Source organism: Pelophylax lessonae, assembly GCF_965119305.1.
Source record: "Pelophylax lessonae genome assembly, chromosome: 4".
NCBI classification, from domain to species: Eukaryota; Metazoa; Chordata; class Amphibia; order Anura; family Ranidae; genus Pelophylax; species Pelophylax lessonae.
The window spans coordinates 39,641,204-39,664,289 of NC_138771.1; the positions used below are offsets into that span (position 1 = coordinate 39,641,204).

The 23,086-nt window shown below is 43.1% G+C and overlaps 1 protein-coding gene across 1 annotated transcript in view; it reads left to right on the top strand.

Moving 5' to 3' along the window:
- Positions 1-17,345, top strand: part of FAM174B (family with sequence similarity 174 member B) — a gene marked incomplete at its 3' end in the record, with an annotated part of 78,671 nt that extends 61,326 nt beyond the window's left edge. Inside the window, exon 2 of the mRNA XM_082252660.1 lies at positions 17,204-17,345. Coding sequence (XP_082108786.1) covers positions 17,204-17,345 — 142 coding nt within the window. The remainder of the gene's footprint in view (positions 1-17,203) is intronic.
- Positions 17,346-23,086: the final 5,741 nt, after the last annotated feature.

A 23,086-nucleotide genomic window follows, 5' to 3' on the forward strand; every position in this document is an offset into this window, starting at 1 on the left:
TAGTTACATTAGTCCAAGCTGGACCGATGTACCTGTAAAAATATTCATACCTGGAGTTCTCTTTTAATGTGTATATGATGCACTTGCAATGCAAGTCTCTGTATATATACACACAGTGCCTTGAAAAAGTATTCATACCCTTGAAAGTTAACCAAAAACGAAAATGTATTTTATTAGGATTTTATGTGATAGACCAACACAAAGTGGCACATAATTGTGAAGTGGAAGGAAAATGATAAATGGTTTTCAACATTTTTTACAAATCTCTGAAAAGTAGGGCGTGTATTTGTATTTAGCCCTCTTCACTCTGATACCCCTAACTAAAATGTAGTCGAACCAATTGCCTTTAGAAGTCACCTAATTAGTAAATAGAGTCCACCTGTGTGTAATTTATTCTCCGTATAAATACAGCTGTTCTGTGAAGCCCTCAGAGGTTTGTTGGAGAACCTTGGTGAACAAACCGCATCATGAAGGCCAAGGAACACATCGGAAAGGTCAGGGATAAAGTTGTAGAGAAGTTTTAAAGCAGGATTAGGTTATAAAAAAATATCCTGAGCTTTGAACATCTCATGGAGCACTGTTCAATCCATCATCCGAAAATGGAAAACAGTATGACTGACTGGCTAGGCAAGGAGAGCATTATTCATGGGAACTCTGGAGGAGCTGCAGAGATCCACAACTCAGGTGGGAGAATCTGTCCACAGAACAACTAATAGTTGGACACTCCACAAATCTGGCCTTTATGGAAGAGTGGCAAGAAGAAGCAAGTGAAAGCCATAAGAAGTCCCGTTTACAGATTACGAGAAGCCATTTGGGGGCACAGCAAATGTGGAAGAAGGTGTTCTGGTCAGATGAGACCAAAATTGAACTTTTTGGCCTAAAAGCAAAACACTAGGTGTGGCGGAAAACTAAAACTGCACATCACCCTGAACACCCATCCCCACTGTGAAACATGGTGGTGGCAGCATCATGTTGTGGGGCTGCTTTTCTTCAGCAGGGACAGGGAAGCTGGTCAGAGTTTATTGGAAGGTGTATCAAGCCAAATACAGGGCAATCTTAGAAGAAAAACCTGTTGAAGTCTGCAAAAGACTTGAGAGTGGGGTGGAGGTTCACCTTCCAGCAGGACAACAACCCTAAGCATACAGCCAGAGCTACAATGGAATGTTTTAGCTCAGGGTCTGCAAGCTATGGCCCTCCAGTTGTTCAGGAACTACAATTCCCATCATGCCTAGTCATGTGTGTGAATGTCAGAGTTTTACAATGCCCCATGGGATATGTAGTCAACAGCTGGAGGGCCGTAGTTTGAGGATCCCTGGTTTAGATGAAAGCATATTCATGTGTTAGAATGGTCCAGTCAAAGTTCGGACCTTAATCCAATTGAGAATCTGTGGCAAGACTTGCAATTGCTGTTCAGGCGCTCCTCCTCCAATCTGACAGAGATTGAGCTATTTTGCAAAGAAGAATTGGCAGAAATGTCACTCTCTAGATGTACAAAGCTGGTAGAGACATCCCCAAAAAGACTTGCAGCTGTAATTGCAGAGAAAGGCGGTTCTACAAAGTATTGGCTCAGGGGGGAGAATACAAATGCACACCACACTTTTCACATATTTACCATATATACTCGAGTATAAGCCGAGTTTTTCAGCATGTTTTTTCATGCTGAAAATGCCCTCCTCGGCTTATACTCAAATCACTGGCTTCACTGTGTTTTTAAAAATGGCGCCGATGTGTCACTGCGCATGTGCCGCATGCCCGGGAATAGCCGAATGTGTTCGGGCTTTCCCGAGCATCGGCGGCGCATTTGCGGTGACGTAGTATTGGCGCCTGGCGGCACGATTTTTAAATCGAAAGCGCCTCACTGACAGGTAAGTGAGACCCCCTCCACAGCCCCTGCATTTCCTCATGCAGTGCTGTGGGCATGGTACAGGACATTCTCCTGTACCATGCCCGCAGCACTGCATCTCCTGTGCCATGCCTGTACTTACTGTGCCATGCCTGTACTTACTGTGCCATGCCTGTACTTACTGTGCCATGCCTGTACCTACTGTGCCATGCCTATACCATCACCTGTGCCATGCCTATACCATCTCCTGTACCATGACTTGTGCCATGCCTGTACCATGACTTGTGCCATGCCTGTACCATGACCTGTGCCATGCCTGTACTTACTGTACCATGACCTGTGCCATGCCTGTACCATGACCTGTACCATGACCTGTGCCATGCCTGTACCATGACCTGTGCCATGCCTTTACCATGACCTGTACCATGCCTGTACCATGACCTGTGCCCTGACCTGTGCCATGCCCTTACTAGGACCTGTGCCATCTCCTGTACCATGCCCGCAGCCCCTGTTTTGTGTCCCGTGGTGGTCCAGTTGGGTCCAGTAGCTGCTGCATTTCCCTCCCTAGGCTTATACTCGAGTCAATACGTTTTCCCACTTTTTTGTGGTAAAATTAGGGATCTCGGCTTATATTCAGGTCGACTTATACGCGAGTATATACGGTATTTGTAAAATATTTTGAAAACTATTTATCATTTTCCTTCCACTTCCCAATTATGTGCCAATTTGTGTTGGTCTATCATAGTGATGGCGAACCTTGGCACCCCAGATGTTTTGGAAATACATTTCCCATGATGCTCATGCACTTTGCAGTGTAGTAGAGCATCATGGGAAATGTAGTTCCAAAACACCTGGGTGCCAAGGTTCACCATCTCTGGTCCATCACATAAAATACCTATAAAATGTATGTTTTTGGTTTTAACATGACAAAATGTGGAAAATTGCAAGAAGAAGGGATACTTTTTCAAGGCACTGTATGTATACAAAGGAATCAAAAGATCAAACCCAGGAAAAGTCCATTGTTACAGATTCTCGGACACACCTTCATCCTGTTATGGATTCCTGATGACACAGTCACTTTTTAGTGACACTCTCATTTTCGTTGTTTATTCGCCCCTGACTTTTCCTGTTGCCTTATTAGATCTCTGATTTCACCTTTCCCTTTCCTGAATTGATGTCATTTTTATTTGATAACCAATGAATAAAGTGCTTTAAGTTTAAAACAATGGGACATTCTTGTCATTTCTTCATAAATGCAGCACTGTCTGCCTTTTCTAAATGAGGACATTTCTTTTTTCGGGAAGGGGCTGGATGTCTTCCTAAAATGTAACTGTGTCTAAATTGGGTTTTTGCAGACTAATAAAAATCATTTTTGTGTATAAGATTTACCAGCTTTGTAAATGGCCTAAAATGGGAATTCATATTTTCACATCCAACTGCAACTGCAGATAATACTGTTAAAATGCTGAAGTCCCATTCTACTTTTTCATTCGATTTATTTTATTTGATTTTCAAACTGATTTTCCAGTAAAGGTGTATATAGGACATGACTGTATAAACAATTCCAAAATGATTGCTGAGAATGAAACCGCATTATGCAATCAAAGTGCCATTTATTAGGAAATCTCACCCTAACAGGGTTGGCATGCATTGACAATGATGTTAAAGTGTTACTCCACCCAGGAGCCTGCATTCACTATATCTGGTCTCCCTCAGTACACAGAACAAAAAAATGCAATTATTTTAGTAAATAAAAACTGCTAAATACAGTTTCCCATCAGCAGTATGTAGCAGTCTTGCGACTTCTATTGGTGTTTGGTAAAGCTTGTAAGAGGAGCTTACTGACTGTCCTATGAGGCTGCAGGACCCTTGGCCCTCTGCCTGGACAGTGCTGATTGGCCCTGTGCTGGTCACATGCATTCTTCCAAAACCAGAAAAAAAATTATTTAGCAATACACACAAAACTGAGCATATGCAGAGTGACTCCAAAGGCTCTGTCCTATCATGGGATGGATTGGGGACAGTGGAAGAAGGGGAGTATCAGAGAAGGCAGTATCCAACACAATGTGCAGGATTAACCCCTTAGTTTCCACAGTGAGTATAACCAGCATGCTTCACTGCATATACAGACTGATTTTACTGTTGTGGGTTTAGTAACACTTTAATCCAACATGTAAAAAAAAGTAGTAGGTTTGTTCAGTTGCAGGTAGTACTTCAATTGTCTTGTGTGGGTGTATAAAGCTTAAGGGTTCTGTGTAGGTGAGTGTAACAAGCTGTCGGCTAGAATGAGTAGTTGGGGCCGTCTGGTAGTGACACCCTCTGAGAAGGGCAGCAAGATGTTCCAACCACTGTTCAAGATTCAGTCAGGGATTTGGAGTTAACCACTTGCTGAACACCCGCCGCAGTTTTACTGCAGCAGGCTGGCTCAGCTGCGCGAAATGACCTAGCCCTATGTTGGTTGCATGCACGGTGCTGAAGGGGAGCGCGCACCAGCTGCGGCGTGCTCCCGCCCCCACTAGGCAGCGGGGATGCCGATCCACAGGACCGACGGCAGTAATTGCCGCTGGGCACCCGCGATCACTCCCCGCTGAGAGAGAACACCAGTCAGCTGTTGTAAACACAGCTGACCGTTCTTCTCTCTGGAATGATCACAGAGCGCCTGTGATCCTTCTATATAGGATCACAGCTCTCTATGATCATTTCACAAGTCCCTCCCCCATACAGTTAGAAAAACACTCCCCTAGGCTCACACTTAACCCTTTGATCACCACTAGGTTAACCTCTTCCCCACCAGTGTCATTATTGCAGTAACAGTGCATATTTTTAGCACTGATTACTGTAGTAATGTCACTGGTCCCCCCAAAAGTGTCAGGTGTCCGATCTGTCCGCCGCAATGTCGCAGTCCCGCTACAAATGGTAGATCACCACCATTACTAGTAAAAAATAAATAAAAATGACAAATCTTTCCCCTAGTTTGTAGACGCGATAACTTTTGTGCAAACCAATCGAAATAGGCTTATTGGGATTTTTTTTTTTTTTTTTAACCAAAAATATGTAGCAGAATACAAATCGGCCTAAGAGCCCATTCATACAGGGGCGACACGACTTGGTGGGGCGACCTGTGAAGTCGCGGTGCACCACGACCTCGTCGCGACATGCAGGGACTTCAGATCATTGAAGTCCATGCAAGTCGCCTCCAGGTCGCCCCAAAGTAGTACAGGACTCTTTTTCTAAGTCGGAGCGACTTGTCGCTCCTATTAGAACGGGTCCTGTGCTAATCAATGGCAGGCGACCCACCGCGACTTGTCAGGCGACCAGGTCGCCTGACAAGTCGCACTAGTGTGAATGGGGACTAAAAGGATGAAAAATGTAAAAAAAAAATTGGGGGGGAATATGTGAAAGAATGTGAAAAAAATATATATATATTTTTTTCAGAATTGTCTCTATGTTTTTTGTTTATAGTGCAAAAAAGAAAAATCGCAGAGGTGATCAAATAACACCAAAATAAAGCTCTCTATAAAAAGTAAAATTTTTTCGGTAGTGTCGCACGGCCGCGCAATTTTTCATTTAATGCAGTGCCGAATCGCAAAAAATGGCCTGGTCATTAAGGGTGGCACATCCTTCTGGTCTGGAACTTTAGCCAAAAAGGGGAAGTTCCGCTCTTCTTCCTCCTCCTCCCTCCTCCCCCTCAACATTTTGGGAGATTTTTTTTATTTTGTGGGGAGCGGATACCTGTCAACACCACAGTGATCCGAGTGGAAGTTTGGGCCCCTCCCTCCTCCGCAGCCAATCAAATTGCGGAATGCAGCTCGCTCATGCACGTGAGCAGCTGGCTGTGAAGCCACAAGCAGTCACAGCCAGCTGCCCACATTTAGTATGCTGGATCCAGAGACCGAAGCCTGGTGAGGGCATCGCTGGATCCTGGGGCAGGTGAGTGTCCAATTAATTAAAGTTAGAAGCTAAAGTTTTTGTAGCATCTGACTTTGAATTTTTGAACAGATGACTGGAAACCCACTTTAAAGGACATCAAAATATAGTGGTCCACCGTAGGTTGTCAATTTGTTTTTTTAGAATGTATCTATCAAGTCTGACTGAATGGCAGATTATTGTATCAGTTATACGGTTTTTAAGCTCAGAGATTGGCATAAAGTGGGTTTTCCAGGCTTTTGCGGTGACCCTTTTAGCCACTGTAAATCTACAGGCATGGGCAGATTTGTTGGTACCTTTACAGCTCATTGAAACAAGGCTTTATTCCTTCTGAACGATGAAATGAAAGCAATTGCCACACATACTTGCATGCCTTTAGTTTGTCATAGATTGACTGTAGGCTTAAAGGAAGAAGACCCAGGAGGCCTCCACTGTTAAAAGAAAGCTAACATTAAAAAGCCAGACTGGAATTCGTTAAAGTACACACTGACTGTCTGCCATGCTTCTAGGAGAATGTCCATTGGATAAATGTGTTTAAACTGGAGCTCTTTGGTGAATCACATCAGCTCGATGTTCAGTGAAAAAAAAGAAGCTTCAAAGAAAAGAACACTGTACCTACTGTGAAACATGGTGGAGGTTTGGTTATGTTTGGAGGGTGCCTTAAATCTGTGCAGGGCACAATTAAATCTCAAGACTATCAAGGAAATCTGGAGCAAAACGTATTGCCCCGTGTCAGAAAGCTCTGTTTCAGTCGCAGGTTATGGGTCCTTCAACTGGATGATAACCCAAAACACACAAAAGCATCCTTAAATGGCTAACAACAAAGTATTGGACTACTGTATTGTGAAGTGATCTTCCATGAGCCTTGATGTGAATTCTATCAAACCTCTATGGAAATACCTAAAGCCCTGTGCACACTATAAGAAAATCAAATTAATGATTGTCCGATTTTCCCGACAATTCACAGCAGGTTGAAACTAAAGATGGTACTAATTGTACGAAAATTATGTTACGTCAAAGGCTTTTTTTAATTGTTGCTGATCATGTTCAGCCTTTTGTATCCAAATCTTCTTGTACGAAAACCGTACATATTCAACGGAAATCATTCTGTTCACATACAAGAAAAATTTTCTAGTACCCCACCTAAAACATGCAATCTAGAGAAGGTACCCTTCAACGTAACCCTTCAAACCCGAGACTACCAGAGCAGTTTGCTCAAGAAGAGTGAGCCAAACTACCTATTGGCAGTTGCAGAAGTCTCATTGAGCTCTTGATTGCCTTTAAAGGTTGTGCAACAAAATATTAGGTTAAGGGTCCAATCGTGTCCATGCCACTTTCATTTGTTTAAATCATTTTTAAAACACTTGGGAAAAAAAATCTAAACGGATATAATCCAGACATCCAACACCGATTTAGAATACTTTATTAATCCCAAAGGGAAATTATTAAAATACAGTTATATTCAATGGAGACAGCACAAAATCACAATAATGAATGGAAAAAAGATGCCATAATAAAATTACCAATAACCGCAATTATTACCAAATTAAATTGTTAATACTATATTCTAATAAACCATACCATCATATTAAATTGCTATATAGAATAAATGAAACCGATTAAAAAATAACAAAATCAAGCTACCAAAATGCAAATCGTATACCACTTTCTCTGGCAATACCCCAAAATTTGGGGGGTAATATTTTGAAGCTGTTTAATGCTGTAAGGAGAAAAAAAAAAATGTTACATATACACATTCTATAAGCAATTGCATTGTCATTAGAAAAGAAAGGGGTTACTAGTAAATTTGTGAAAGAACTGGTCTGTCTCGTATTTGTTGGCCTCCTTGTGAAAAATGGCAATTACCTGTTGTGAGGACTAGCATCAAAGGTAGAGCGTTCTAAGAACACCGCCACTCGCTTGTCTTTTAAGGGGTTTTCTTGCCCATTTTTATTAAAAGAAATTTTGGAAAAACACAAACATAGGTTTCCCTCGCAGGGGTTTTCAGCATTTCTTCTCCTTTACCATAAATTGTGAGGACTAGCATCAAAGGTAGAGAAACATAGAAACATAGAAACATAGAATGTGTCGGCAGATAAGAACCATTTGGCCCATCTAGTCTGCCCAATATATCTGAATCCTATGAATAGTCCCTGGCCCTATCTTATATGAAGGATAGCCTTATGCCTATCCCATGCATGCTTAAACTCCTTCACTGTATTTGCAGCTACCACTTCTGCAGGAAGGTTATTCCATGCATCCACTACTCTCTCAGTAAAGTAATACTTCCTCATATTACTTTTAAACCTTTGCCCCTCTAATTTAAAACTGTGTCCTCTTGTGGTAGTTTTTCTTCTTTTAAATATGCTCTCTTCCTTTACCGAGTTGATTCCCTTTATGTATTTAAAAGTTTCTATCATATCCCCTCTGTCTCTTCTTTCTTCCAAGCTATACATGTTAAGGTCCTTTAACCTTTCCTAGTAAGTTTTTTCCTGCAATCCATGTACTAGTTTAGTAGCTCTTCTCTGAACTCTCTCTAGAGTATCTATATCCTTCTGGAGATATGGCCTCCAGTACTGCGCACAATACTCCAAGTGAGGTCTCACCAGTGTTCTGTACAGCGGCATAAGCACTTCTCTCTTTCTACTGCTTATACCTCTCCCTATACATCCAAGCATTCTGCTGGCATTTCATGCTGCTCTATTACATTGTCTTCCCACCTTTAAGTCTTCTGAAATAATTACTCCTAAATCCCTTTCCTCAGATACTGAGGTCAGGACTGTGTCAAATATTCTATATTCTGCCCTTGGGCTTTTACGCCCCAGGTGCATTATCTTGCACTTATCCACATTAAATTTCAGTTCAGTAGAGCATTGCGGAGTTCCGGCCACGAAAATGTTTTTTCAATAAAAATACCCCCGGGACAGTCAGGGATAGTACATTCCACAATTGATAGCCTCTGTACTGTCCCGGGTCGCACTTACCTTTTTAGAAGAAATACTTACCTTGAAAATTTCTTCCCCAGCGCTGCCATCTCGGATGTGGGCAGCTGAAGCCAGCGCGTCCTCTTCTGCGTCCTCTTCCATGTCCTCTTCTCCCAGAATGCGTCTGCACCGGCCCACTCGTCACTTCCGGTGTGGGCGTGTCATCCCTCCACATCTTCTGGGCATGCCCAGAAGCGGTTTAGCAGGGAATTAGCGCCCGCACCGGAAGTGACGAGCGGGGCCGGTGCAGGCGCATTGACTCCTGGGAGTGAAGACGTTCAGCTCCCAGGAATCAATGCAAAGAGGAAGTGACGGTGCGGGCCGCGGCCACAGAGCGAGGAAGTGGAAGAAAGGTGAGTATATTTTCTTCAATAACAAGGTAAGTAAACAAAAAAAAAAAAAAAAAATCGTAACTATCCATTTCTTTTTCAGGTGACCAAAAGCAAGCGGATGGCCCAAAATCGATTATGTCGATTTTGTGGCCGGAACTCCGCTTTAAGAAAACCGCCACTCGCTTGTCTTTTAAGGGCTTTTTCTTGCCCATTTTTATTAAAAAGGGATTTCATGAAAAACACAAACATACCGTAGGTTTCTCTTTCGGGTTTTCAGCATTTCTTCCCCTTTGCCATAAATAACATTCAGCCCTCTTGGCTTGTACTTGCAGTGCTACTGCTCTGGCTTTAAACTCCAGGCTCTTGTCTGTTTCCTACAGACTTCGCTCACCCAATAGGGCAGGGGTACTCAAATGTAAACTTGAAAGGTCCACTTACCAATTTTCCATTCAGTCCGAGGTCCGGAAAACTGACCGTCAAATTCCAAATACAGAACGCCAACAACAAAAGGCATTCCCCCAAAACTTTTGAACTATACACAAAAAAATGACCTAACAAATACACAACCAATATGTGAAATATGATGTTTGATCCATAGATAGAGAGAGACTGCAAACAAAATTTTGTGTCTTTTAGCTATTCTTCCCGTCAGCCTGATTTATAATTTCAGCCATTGTGGCGGCAATGATGGAAAACAAATATATATGTGCATGTAAAATAAATCTATAATTTTAACTATACAGAACTACAGAAATGTTTTTGAAAAGATTAATGTATTTCACCTGCATATCCACTGAAAATATACAGCAAAAAATAGTTTGTACTACTGTAAACCATAAAAATGAAGTCTCACTGCATTTTTAAAGAATTATTTTCATTATATTATATGAAAATAATTCTTTAAAAATGCAGTGAGACTTCATTTTTATGGTTTACAGTAGTACAAACTATTTTTTGCTGTATATTTTCAGTGGATATGCAGGTGAAATACATTATTCTTTTTAAAAACATTTCTGTAGTTCTGTATAGATAAAATTATAGATTTATTTTACATTCAAGCATTCCCGCACTTACTTGTCTTCCTAGTTGCTGTAGTGTAGAGAAAAGAAACCCCCTTCCTCTAAGGTGGCATGATCGGTGGTCGGTCGGGGATGCAGGGATGGTCAGGATGTGAGTTTGGAGTGACCCTCTTCGATGTGGTAGGTCCCGGTCTTTCTGCTTGGCAAGGAGATGAGCTCTCAGACGCCCATGCACCTAGCCACCGAGCAGATGTCTCTTCACCACCTGCCGCCGAAGCCCGGCTTCCCTCAGCTCAGTGTCCACAGACTACAACTCCCGGAATGCAGCGCGGCGGGGGTGCTTAGGCGCGAGGAGGAATAAGTTCCTCCTCCGCTGTGAATGCTGGGCGACGGGCAGGGCGGCGGTTGGGTGAAAAGGAATAGGCAGCAGCTTCAGCACAGACAGACCGCCGCGGTCCAGAGCTAAGCGCGCCTGGGTCCGGACGCGGCCCGGAGTCCGCCTATTGAGGACCCGGGCAATAGGGTGTACACCATGGGTGTCCAACCTTTTGGCTTCTCTGGGCCACATTGAGTGTAGAGAAATTTTCTCGGGCCGCATATAAAATATATACTATAGTTAAGGTATAGAAGTACTAAAATGCCGCTGCGCCCCATCTCCCAGCACTAATTTAACACAACTAGAAGATGATCTAATGAAATGCAATCAGTATACAGAGGTTTACTTCTTCTGAGAGATAATAAAGGAACACTCTAACCACCATGACTACTTCAGTGATTTGAAGTGGTCATGGTGGTAGGAGTCCGAAACACTGCACATGCTCCCCTCCCCTCTGAGGCAGCCTCTGCCTACCGTTAGTTGGAAGCTGCTGTGGCCGTGCCCCCGACCCAACTTCCTTCCTCCCCAGCAAAAAAAGAAAATGGTCAGGGGGCAGTGGGCCGCATTGCCTGCAGTTCCGGGCCGCAGGTTGGACATGCCTGGTGTACACGTGTGCAGCCTCCTGCTGCACTGACTCCCATGTGGAGCCCTCCTGACTCCTGGGCCATACCTCCTGTCTGCCGGGGTGGAGCCCAAAACCATGATCAGGTCATTATTAACCACTTGCCGACCGCCGCACGACTATCTACGTCGGCGGTCAGCCCCTCACAGGTAAACTAACGTAGGGCTACGTTGCTTGCTTGTGAGGGTCTAGGGAGCGAGCGCGCGCCCCCGCTCCCGCGTGGTCACGGACCCCCCCCCCCCCCGCGCATGTGACCAGCGGACCCGATGTCCGCCGGCCACTCGGTGATCGGCGGGGGAGAGGGAGAATGTCAGGCAGCTTGTGTAAACAAGCTGCCTGTCATTCTCCTCGCTGTAAAGACACTGATCACATGGATCTACTATGTAGGACCGTTGATCAGTGTCCTTACAGCTCAAGCCACAGCCAATCACAGTAGAAAGCACGCCCCTAGGGACACACACAGCCCCTCCCTCCCAAATAAAGTTAACCCCTTCACTACCAGTGTATTTTTACAGTAACAGTGCATATGTATAGCACTGATTACTGTAGAAATGTCACTGGTAACCCCAAAAGTGTCAAAAATGTCAGTCAAGGGTCCGATCTGTCCGCCGCAATGTCGCAGTACCGCAAAAAAATCGCCGATCGCCGCCATTACGCGTTAAAAAAAAAAAATGACAATCTTTCCCTTTGTTAGTAAACGCGATAACTTTTGCGCAAACCAATCAAAATACGCTTTTTGCGATTTTTTTTTTTTTTTTTTTTTTTTTTTTTTTTTTTACCAAACATAGGTAGCATAAAACAAATTGGCCGAAAATGTTAAAAAATTTAGATTTTTACATTTTTTTTGGGGGGAATTTCATATAAAAAAATGTGAAAAATATTGCTATTTTTGCAAAATTGACGCTCTTTTTTTGTTTATAGCGCGTGATCAAAAAATCGCACAGGTGATCAAATACCGCTAAAAGAAAGCTCTGTTTGTGGAAAAAAAGGACGTCAAATTCGTTTAGGTACAGCGTCGCACGACCGCGCAATTGTCCGTTAAAGTCACGCAGTGCCGAATCGCAAAATACCCCCTGGTCGGAATGGGGGTAAAATCTTCCGGGGCTTAAGTGGTTAAAAGCCCAGCACACACCTGACCAATTAGTATGCTGGCTTTACTGAATAGCTGGACCCAGGATTGGAGATTTCATCCCACCCTAATCACTTTGAAATCTCCAGATCCCAAACTGGACTTTTTAAAACAGAGGAAACTGAAAAGCCAGTTTCCTCTTTATTTTACAAGCTCCCCTGGAGCCCCTCAACCTGCCTGGTTGAGAATTCTGGGTCACGATCGCTTTCTAGACCCTGGCAGGGCAACGCTCAGCCACACTGTATATATCGTAATGATTCTCAGACCTAAATACTTTGAGTCACTGACCCCAGGTATGCAGATACAGAGTCCTCACTACAGACTAACTTTTCTGTTTGAGCCCACGTTCACATTGGTCTGATCTGACGTCAAATCACATGTCAAATTGGAGCCAATAGCCGGCAATTGCACCGTCCGAATCGGTGTGGCGCCGTACCGATTCCCAAAACTAGTTTCTGTACTTCTTTTGGCGAATTTGGGGGGGGGGGGGGGGGGCAATAGACATCTGCAGGAACCCGCACAGATATCTGAAATGTCCCTCGAAGTTGGACTGAAATTCCGGTTGGAAATTGTCCGAGTTCAGCTGAACTCGCACAATTTCAGAGTGGCCTCTGTGTGAACCTGGGTTAAATGCTTATTGTGGGTCAGGGGTTTGGCATTGGCAGTCCATGTGTTTCTGTCCTGACAGGTCTTCTTTACCTCTCCTGGGCTTTTTCAGAGATCAGATGCACAGAAGCAGAAAATGATTCATGATGGTGACTCCTGGAAAGTTTTTATTACTCTGCAACATTAATCTGACTTGACAAAATGTCCCTTTGTAAAGTATGGAAGCGAACGGTGAATTCTCTGGGGTTGGCCATCCTATTCCTTCTTTTCAGTGGAAAGGATCTTAAGCTCCAAAAATCAGGTATAGAGGATGTAGTAAATGTTTGCGGAGATCCAACTGTGGTAAATATTAACCACTTCAGCCCCGAAAGGTTTTACCCCCTTAATGACCAGGCTATTTTTTTGCAATACAGCACTGCGTTGCTTTAACAATCGCACGGTGGTGCGACAATATACCCAAATGCAATTGATTTTTTTTACCGCAAATGGAGCTTTCTTTTGGTGGTATTTGATCACCTCTGCGCTTTTTATTTTTTGCGCTATAAGCAAAAAAAGACTAAAAGTTTTGAAAAAAAAAATACTATTTTTTACTTTCTGCTATAAAACATTCCCAGTAAAAAAATGTAAATCAAATTTCGTTATCAGTTTAGGCCAATTTGTATTCTGCTACATATTTTTGTTAAAAATCCTAAAAAGTGTATAATAATTGGTTTGCGCAAATTTATAGCGTCTAAAAACTATGGGATAGATTTATAGAATTTTTTTTTTTTTTAGTAATGGCGGCGATCAGCGTTTTATTTAGCGGGATTGCGACGGACAAATCTGACACCAAGTGACACTTTTTGGGGACCAGTGACACCAATACAGTGATCATTGCTAAATAATATGCACAGTTAGTGTATAAATGACACTGGCAGGGAAGGGGTTAACATTAGGGGCAATCAAGGGGTTAAGTGTGTTCCTAAGGAGTAAGGACTGTACTGGGACTTGACTGACTGCAGTAAGAGAGATCAGTGTTCCTGATTACTAGTACTTGTTTACATAGGCAGATAGCCGTCCGGTCAGTCTCCTGGACAATTGCGGGAGGCCGGCTGCAATCGCGGCTGCCGGTTCCAGCAGGCTGGCTCCTGCTGTGTCTAATAATAGCGGGAGATTTTTAGCAGAGACCCTAGAGCAGTGGTTCTCAACTCCTGTCCTCAGGGCCCACTAACAGGCCAGGTTTGCAAGATAACTGAAATGCATCACAGGCGATATACTTTGCTGCTCAGTGATTGCAGTATTCTTGAGTCTGCATCTCCCCAAGGTAATACTTAAAATCTGGCCTGTTAGTGGGTCCTAAGGACAGGGATTGAGAACCACTGCCCTAGAGAATATAAAGAGTGTTGCAATCTTTTATGTCACACAGAGAAAATGCACTTTATTGAATTGTAGTGCACACAAACATTCATACCCAGGGCTCCACAAACCCCGGGCGCCAGGTCGCGTTGGCGACTAGAATTAGCGACCTGGCGCCTGGGGGGCCCTGCAGGAGGTGTCCTGTCCCTTTTGCGCCCCCACCTCCTCCCCGAGTGCACGGACTACCGCGCCGTCGTAAAATTGAGGCCCTGGCTTTTCGGCCGCCTTCTGTGAGATGAGAGAAGCTTCCAACGGGGAACTTGCACCCTCTTGTGGTGGCCGGGAGTTTCACAAGCAGTCACTAATGACTGTTTCCACTGCCTGTTCTCAATGCCTGCCCATCTCCTTCCCAAGAGGAGATGAGATGGAAGTTTTTGCAGGCTTCATCTCCCTGTCCACTTACCTTTGCTTAAAGGTAAGTGGACAGGGAGATAATTTTTAATTTTTTATTTTTTTTTCAATCATTGAAAAAAAAAAAAACATATGTGTATATATATATATATATATATATATATATATATATATATATATATAATATATATATATATATATATATAATATTTTTTTATCATCTCCCTGCAATGCCACAGCCACACAGCCGAAGGCCCCTTTCACACGGGCTGTCTGATCAGGTCCGCCTGTCAGTTTCTCAGGCAGACCTGATCGGACCCTTCAGTCTCCTCTATGGAGCGGTAATCTGCCGCCATCCAGAGATGTATAGAACTACTTCACTACTGTACTTAAGTACCGAAAGGCGGTATCTGTACTTTCCTGGAGTAGAATTTTTTTTCTCCTACTTCCCTTTACTTCACTACATTTTTTCAATGATTTCAATACTTCTACTCCGATATTTTTTTTTTGTGCTGCATAGTTACTCGTTACAATTATAAAAATTACCACTGCCAGAACAGTAGATGGCAGGTTTCATGAAGCTCAAAACATGTGTATTATCAGCGCATACGAAAATAAATGCTACTGTATGTATACATAAAAGCTGCATTTGAAATAATAAAAAACAAGATGATGTTCAAACTTTTGACTTCTTTCTTTAATAACTACATAACACAGTACTTGTACTTTTACTTTCAGTACTTGAGTAGCAAAATTTAAAAAAAAACTACTTGCAATACTTAAGTACAAAAAATGTTGAATACTTTAGTACTTCTACTCAAGTCACTTTTTGATCGAGCACTTGTACTTTTAGTCAAGTATGGGTTTTGAGTACTTTATACAACTCTGCCGCCATCTGCCAAAAACAGAAAGAGGTTCTATTTTCTATCCATCCCATGGATCGGGTCAGATGGCATCGGATGGAAACAGACAGATGGTCTGTTTCCATCCGATTGCCCTATAGAGGAGAGCGGGGTTCTAGTCGTATTTATGTGTAAATTTAGTATCAGTTTTTTTTTTTTAAATAAAGCTTGGTTGTTAGTTTAAAAAAAAAAAAAACTTGCTCCTAACTTTTTTAGCTGGCTCCTAGATTTCAGGCAAATTTGTGAAGCCCTGCTCATACCCAATTTTCTGGTAATATAGATAAGATGATGTTACGCTGAGGAAATAGATACCAAACATGTAACACTTTAAAACTGCGTACGCTCGTGGAATGGTGCCAAAGTACAGTACTCCTCCCTAGGCAATGCCTTAAAAGCCTTTACAGATTACCAGTTTAGAGTTACACAGAAGGTCTGGAGGTAGAATCATTTAACTACTCTGACATTTGCTGCGATACCTTACATTTGTGGTGCGAACGCCATTTACATTGCATGCAGGACTGACTCTCGTGTTCAAATTTGCATGCGAGCACAGTGGGGATGAAGGCGCTTTAATTTTTTTTTTTAAATTGTATTATTTAATTTTTTTTTTTTTTTTACACTGTTTTTTTAGCACTTTCTTTTTCTATCACAAGGGATGCTGTTTATGGGCTGTGACAGGTCCTTTTTATGGAGAGATCTGCCTTCCAAAGCATCAGATCGAATCAAGATGATGCATGTACAAGATGGTAGTGGCTTCTCTACATGAGACCATGTCGATTTCTGACTTCACACAGTGGGAAGGATGACATCTGTTCCTTTCATTGTGTCTCAGGAGCCAGATGCCACTGGTCACAATCTTGCTGGGTTCCCCAATCGCTCTGGAGAACTGGGTAAAGGCAGTGGTTGGGAGACTACGACTTCCAAAAAGTAATCTAGCAGCTCTTTAGCCACTTGGATTACTTTTACCAACCTTAGAATTGTCAGCTAAAAATGATATGTCTTGCAATCCAGCTGCTTACTTGTACATCGCTGGTCGGCAAGTGTCCTCCTAACATTTTCAGCCAAGGAAGCTGCCATCTTGGCCTCTGTTTGATCTTCAACTGTCATGATGCTGCACGTGTGATCAGTTATGATACCAGCCAGCTCATGGCTTGAGAGTTTAGTTGAGAGCACAACCAATGTGACTCTTGGAGCCGGTTCACACTGGGGCGACTTGTCAGGCGACAAGTCGCCACGGGTCGCCTGCCATAGATTAGCACAGGACCCATTCTAATAGGAGCGACACAAGTCGCTCCGACTTAGAAAAAGGGTCATGAGCTACTTTGGGGCGACCTGCATTGACTTCAATGATTAAAAAAAGGTGCATGCCGCTCCGAGGTCACGGTGCGAGCTGCGCACCGCGACTTCACAGGTCGCCCCGGCAAGTCGTGTCGCGCCTATGTGAACCGGCTCTCACATTCCTGACACGTGCCGGAATGTAACTTAAATTGATGGGTTTAGTTCCAAATTAAATATTTATCCTAGTGGGATGCGCTCCACAAGATGGGGAGAATTTATCAAAATTGCAAAAGTTAAACATTTGGTTGGGTATGCATTTTTTTTACCAGTTTTTTTTCCCCCCCAAACAAGGGAGTTCTTAACAAATAGATCACTTTATACCAGTTTTATATAACTTTTGTATTTGCACTGTCTAAGCTTTTTACTTATTTCTTTCTAGGTCTGGTAAAAGGATACGGAAAACACGGAAATATGACATCATAACAACACCCGCTGAGCGCGTAGAAATGGCCCCTCTAAACGAGGACAACTTTGAAGATGAAGACTCAACAGTATTTGATGTGAAGTACAGATATAGGTAAAGTAAATCATTTGTTTATGACTTCCTGCTGTTTAAAGCCTTAGTGCAGCTAAGATTAAAAACAGAAAAATCAGCAGAAGGAACATAACTTAGTCTGAATGTATCCCTTGTGCTGTTTCCTGTTTTTTTAGGCTCCTTTGCTCCCCTAGGGAGCTGCCACAGGCTCATCAAGAGCGTCCAACTATGCCCATCCCTTCTGCCCAGCTACTCCATTCATAGAAGCCCTACTACAGCTTCTATGAATAACACAATCTATGAATGGAGGACTGGCCGGTTATTCATAGCTCAGCCCCCTCTATTCATAGATCCTATTTCATTCATCAAAGCTGTAGTATGTCTTCTATAAATGGAGGAGCAGGGCGGAAAGGTTGGGTATAATCAGACTCTCTTGATGAGTGCCTGTGACAGCCACTTAGTTGTATTAACCTCCACCACACCAGAAAATTGTGGTGGGGTTGGAGGGCGGGGCAATGGAAGATTTTAACTAAAAAGAGGAATCGGGGACACCTACTTACTAAATGTATTTTTACTTGCTGTTTCTGTTCCGGAATTTGGCTGCATGAAGGCTTTAACTGTCACAGATTCTGGTGGTGATTTGCCATTTTATGGAGTTTTCTCTTTTTCTTTATATGTAATTTACTGAGGATGCCTTTATTTATGTGACATGATTGAACCAAATTACATTCTAGGATAGACATTTAAAGTACAACTAAAGGCAAATCTTTGTTAGTTTGGGACAAAGTGGAGGTGGATTTGAATACCTGTCAGGTTTTTATTGGTACCCCATCCCCGTTAGGGAGATTCATCCTCTCTTTTTGTTTTGTTTACCATTGTCATTGAAAGTAAAAGAATATCCCAAATTTTGGGTTGTCCTCTGAAAATTAGTAGAGAGGAAACCTTCCAATTGGACTAGTTCTGGTGGCCTGTGGGTCACCAAGATATTTTCTTAAAGCGGAGTTCCGGCCTCAAATACCTTTTTTAACTAAAAATACCCCTATAATACTAATCCATCGCCCTTTAGGCTCCATTCACACCTGGGCGTTTTCAGCTCCAAAAACGCTCAAAAGAAACGCTTCCAAAACGCCCAACAAGTAAAACCCCATTCATTTAAATGGCCCCTGTTCACATCTGAGCGTTTTGCAAAACGCCTGTAGCTGAAAAAAGTACATGAGCTTCTTTTTGGGCTGATTACCAGCGTTTTTGATAGATGTCAATGAAAAACGCCTGAAAAAATCGCGGTAAAAATCGCGGTAAAAATCGCGGTAAAATCGCGGTAAAAAACGCTACGCTCAAGTGTGAATGCAGCCTTACAGAACCGCTATTCTCATACTTACAAGGTGTACAGTATTGGATTTTAGCCAAAATCTTACTTTTAAAAACGCTGTCTGGGCGCGGCCATCTTGGATGTGGGCACCTGAAGCCGCAGTGTAATCTGCGGTGTCCTTCTTCCTGATTCCAGGGAGTATTCTGGGAGTTCTTCCTGATTCCAGCCTCCTGGGAGTGATGACAAACAGCTCCCAGGATGCAATGCAAAGGCGGAAGTGATGTCGGTGGCTGTGGCCACAGAGGGGGGAGAAGGAGGAAGTACAATCAAAAATGCCCTGAAAATAAGGTAAGGGACCCCCGAAACAAATTGAAAATGCCCAATTGTTGAGTGCATAGCGAGCACTCCAGGAATCAGTAAAGTTGAAAAATAGGCCGGAACTCTACTTTAATTTGCAAGGATTTCCTCCTGTTTTATCTATAGAGGGGGAAGGGAGAGGAAATCTCCCCAATGAGCTGGCCTGGATAATGTTTATGGACTCACCCCAGTTCTGTGCCTTCTTGGTTTTACTGATTTATTGTATGTGATTAATTTATTCACTATTTATTGGACCTTTGGCGTTGCATTATTTATTTATTTGGTTTGTCATTTGTGTGGAGTGAAGATACTGAATGCATGCGGCCATTGAGGTGTAGTTATTTATTCACGTAAGATTGCGCTGATTTTATTATTTGTGCCTTCTTGGTTGACCCTCGTTGAATGTTGCCCCTCCGGCCTAATCTGCCGGTACCCATATGATGGTTGTTCGCTTTTATGGATGTACTAATTGACTCCTCGGGTTCCCCTGAGAGTCGTCTTTATAAGACGAGAACCAATCTGGGTTTCTGTATTCTCCCCTCTCTGCTCTTTCCGCTCCGATCTATTATCTCCCCTTCTTGCTATATTCTTTTTTCTTTTTTGTTCTTTGTCTTTTCACCTACCAAGCCCATTTGCTTGCCGCCCCCCCCCCCCCCCTTTTTTTTTTTGTTTGCAGAAATACTTGGTTTATTCTCTTCTCACATATCCAGACTGCTTATGTCCTAAAGCCATGGGTGCTCAACCTGTGGCCCTCCGTCTGTTGCCGAACTACAAGTCCCATGAGGCATTGCAAGGCTGAACAGTTACAAGCATGACTCCCAAAGGCAGAGGCATGATGGGAATTGTAGTTCTGCAACAGCTGGAGGGCCACAGGTTGAGCACCCATTGCCTAAGCTTTTTTTTTTTTTTTTTTTTTTGGGACATTCCTCCTTTTGTTGATTTCATGCCACATTTTTTTTTATTTTCTTTTTCTACAATGACACCATGTCATTGTTAATGATTGATTATATCCGTATAACATATCCATGTTTAATTGGCTATGTCATTGTACCAGTCTTTTTGTTGTTTTTTCCTGTTAAAACTCAATACCTTGGTCTAAATCTCCCAAATGAGACACAGATGGCAAAAAAAATAAACTTGCAGGGGTTCTAACCCGCCCTTACTCTATCGAAAATGAAAAATTAGTTTTGCCTATTGTTCTGCCACTTAAGCCCCGGAAGATTTTACCCCCTTCCTGACCAGGGCCTATTTTGCGATTCGGCACTGCATGACTTTAACGGACAATTGCGCGGTCGTGCGACGCTGTACCTAAACGAATTTGGCATCCTTTTTTTCCCCACAAACAGAGCTTTCTTTTGGTGGTATTTGATCACTTGTGCGATTTTTTGATCATGCGCTATAAACAAAAAAAGAGCGTCAATTTTGCAAAAATAACAATATTTTTCACTTTTTTTATATGAAATTCCCCAAAAAAATGTAAAAATCAAACTTTTTTAACATTTTAGGCCAATTTTTTTTTTTTTACCATATGTTTGGTAAAAAAAATCGCAAAAAGCGTATTTTGATTGGTTTGCGCAAAAGTTGTTGCGTTTACTAACAAAGGGAAAGATTTTTGTCATTTTTGTTGTTGTTTTTTTTTTTTTAACGCGTAATGGCGGCGATCTGCGATTTTTTTTTTTTTTTTTTTTTTTTTTTTGCGGGACTGCGACATTGGGGCAGACAGATCGGACCCTTGACTGACATTTTTGACACTTTTGGGGTTACCAGTGACATTACTACAGTAATCAGTGCTATACATATGCACTGTTGCTGTAAAAATGACACTGGCAGTGAAGGAGTTAACTGTATTGGAGAGGGAGGGGTTAAGTGTGTCCTAGGGGCGTGTTTCTAACTGTGATTGGCTGTGGCTTTATTTTTACTTATTTTTTCTTTTCTCCTCTCCTTTTTTTTTTTTTTTTTTTATCTCCAATATTTAATTTTTTCAGGTGACTGAACTCTCTCCTCTCTCCATAGTGATCCTTCCTGCCTTCCACGGGCCATAGTGATCCTTCCACGGGCCATAGTGATCCTTCCACGGGCCATAGTGATCCTTCCACGGGCCATAGTGATCCTTCCACGGGCCATAGTGATCCTTCCACGGGCCATAGTGATCCTTCCACGGGCCATAGTGATCCTTCCACGGGCCATAGTGATCCTTCCACGGGCCATAGTGATCCTTCCACGGGCCATAGTGATCCTTCCATGGGCCATAGTGATTCTTCCACGGGCCATAGTGATCCTTCCACGGGCCATAGTGATTCTTCCTGCCTTTTTGCCTTCCATGTGCCATAGTGATTCTTCCTGCCTTTTTGCCATCCATGTGCCATAGTGATTCTTCCTGCCTTCCCTATGCTATAATGATCCTTCCTCAATCAAAGCATATTTTATAGGTATGAGGAAACCCAGGTTGTGTTTAACCACGCCCCCTTACCCCTTTGCAAAATTGAAAAAAAAAAACTTCTTTAAATTAACTTTTTAGTTCTTGCTACTACCATAACCTACCCCCAAAGAACAACCCAAAATAAATTGTCCTACTCCGGACAATTGCAGCAATACCATATGTGTATGTTAGTTGTTGTTTGTACCCTTTAGTACAGCCCAGAAACAATAGTGCGCATTTTTTTTTTTTTTTTTTTATCCTACCTAAAACACATCAACACTGATGCTAATTATTTAAAAAAAAAAAAAAAAAATCATGTCTAAAAAATACTGACCTTGACCCAAACACTAACCCCGGGGCTGACCTAGCTTAAACTTTGATCTAGTTACTTTTTTTTTATTATTTTCTGCACACACCTTTTTTTTCCCCATCTCTGGAAGGACAGAGAAAAATACAATGTATCCGTCTTATCCATTCACAGAGACAGATAACATGGGTAGAGGCAATCTCTGTGATCAGGTGACCCGGAATCAGATGGTCCAGGTCCCAATCGTTAGAATGGGGCCCGGAGCTCTCGGTGAGAAGATATGCAAATATGTGGCTCCATGGAAAAAAAAGCCCGTTCAGTGGGGCCACATATTTGCGTATGGTCGGCGTGAAGGCGTTAAAGAAGTTGCAAAGGCAGAAGGTTTTTTTATCTTAATATATTAGGATAAAAAGCCTTCTGTGTGCAGCAGCCCCCCTGAGCCCTCCTAATGCTTAACTGCGCTTCATCTCTATCCAGCGATATCTATCAGAGTGTCTATCCAGCGAGTGTCTCTGCCGTCTGAGATTCTCCGTCCTGATTGGCTGAAACACAGCAGTGGCGCCATTGGCTGTTGCTGCTCTCAATCAAAGCCAGCTAGCCAATCGGTAAAGAGAGAGGGGGCAGAGCCGGGTCGTGGCTCCGTGTCGGAATAGACACAGGGAGCTGTGACACTGCTTGGGTGCCTCCATAGCAAACTGCTTGCTGTGGGGGCACTCAACAAGAGGGAGGGGACAGGAGAGCCGAAGAGGGACCCGAGTAGTGGAGGATCTGGGCTGCTCTGTGCAAATCTACTGCAACAGAGCAGGTAAGTATAACATGTTTAACTTTACTTTACTCTCTTGTTTGGCCACACCCTTTTTTTGCGCATAGCACGCCGCAGGTCATTATTTCCCTGAAATGTCCCTCATTCTCAAGTTCAAAGGTTTGGGGGTAGTGATGCACCGAAATTTCGGCAACCGACCTCACCGGGAGGCTGGAATAAGCACATAAAATGGGTTAAAGATGCCGATATTAAAGATGGCCGCCGCGGGCGCAGCGCAGGTTTCAAAAGACCTGCCTCTGGCCGGCGGCCCGCCTCCCAGTGATGTCACTACTACTACGATTTGCATGAATGAACTAACACACCGGGCGGGCGGCCGCTAATAGCTATAACTAGGTGAGCCCTTCACTTCCCTATCAGGCGGGTATCTCCTCTGACACGGAAGTGAAGGGCTCACATAGTTATAGCTATTAGCGGCCGCCCGCCCTCCCGGTGTGTTAGTTCATTCATGCAAATCGTAGTAGTAGTGACATCACCGGGAGGCGGGCCGCCGGCCAGAGGTGGGTCTTTTGAAAGGAAGGACACAGGAGGAGGTAAGGAGATTGCATCCGGGGGAATGGGAAGGGACGCTGAGG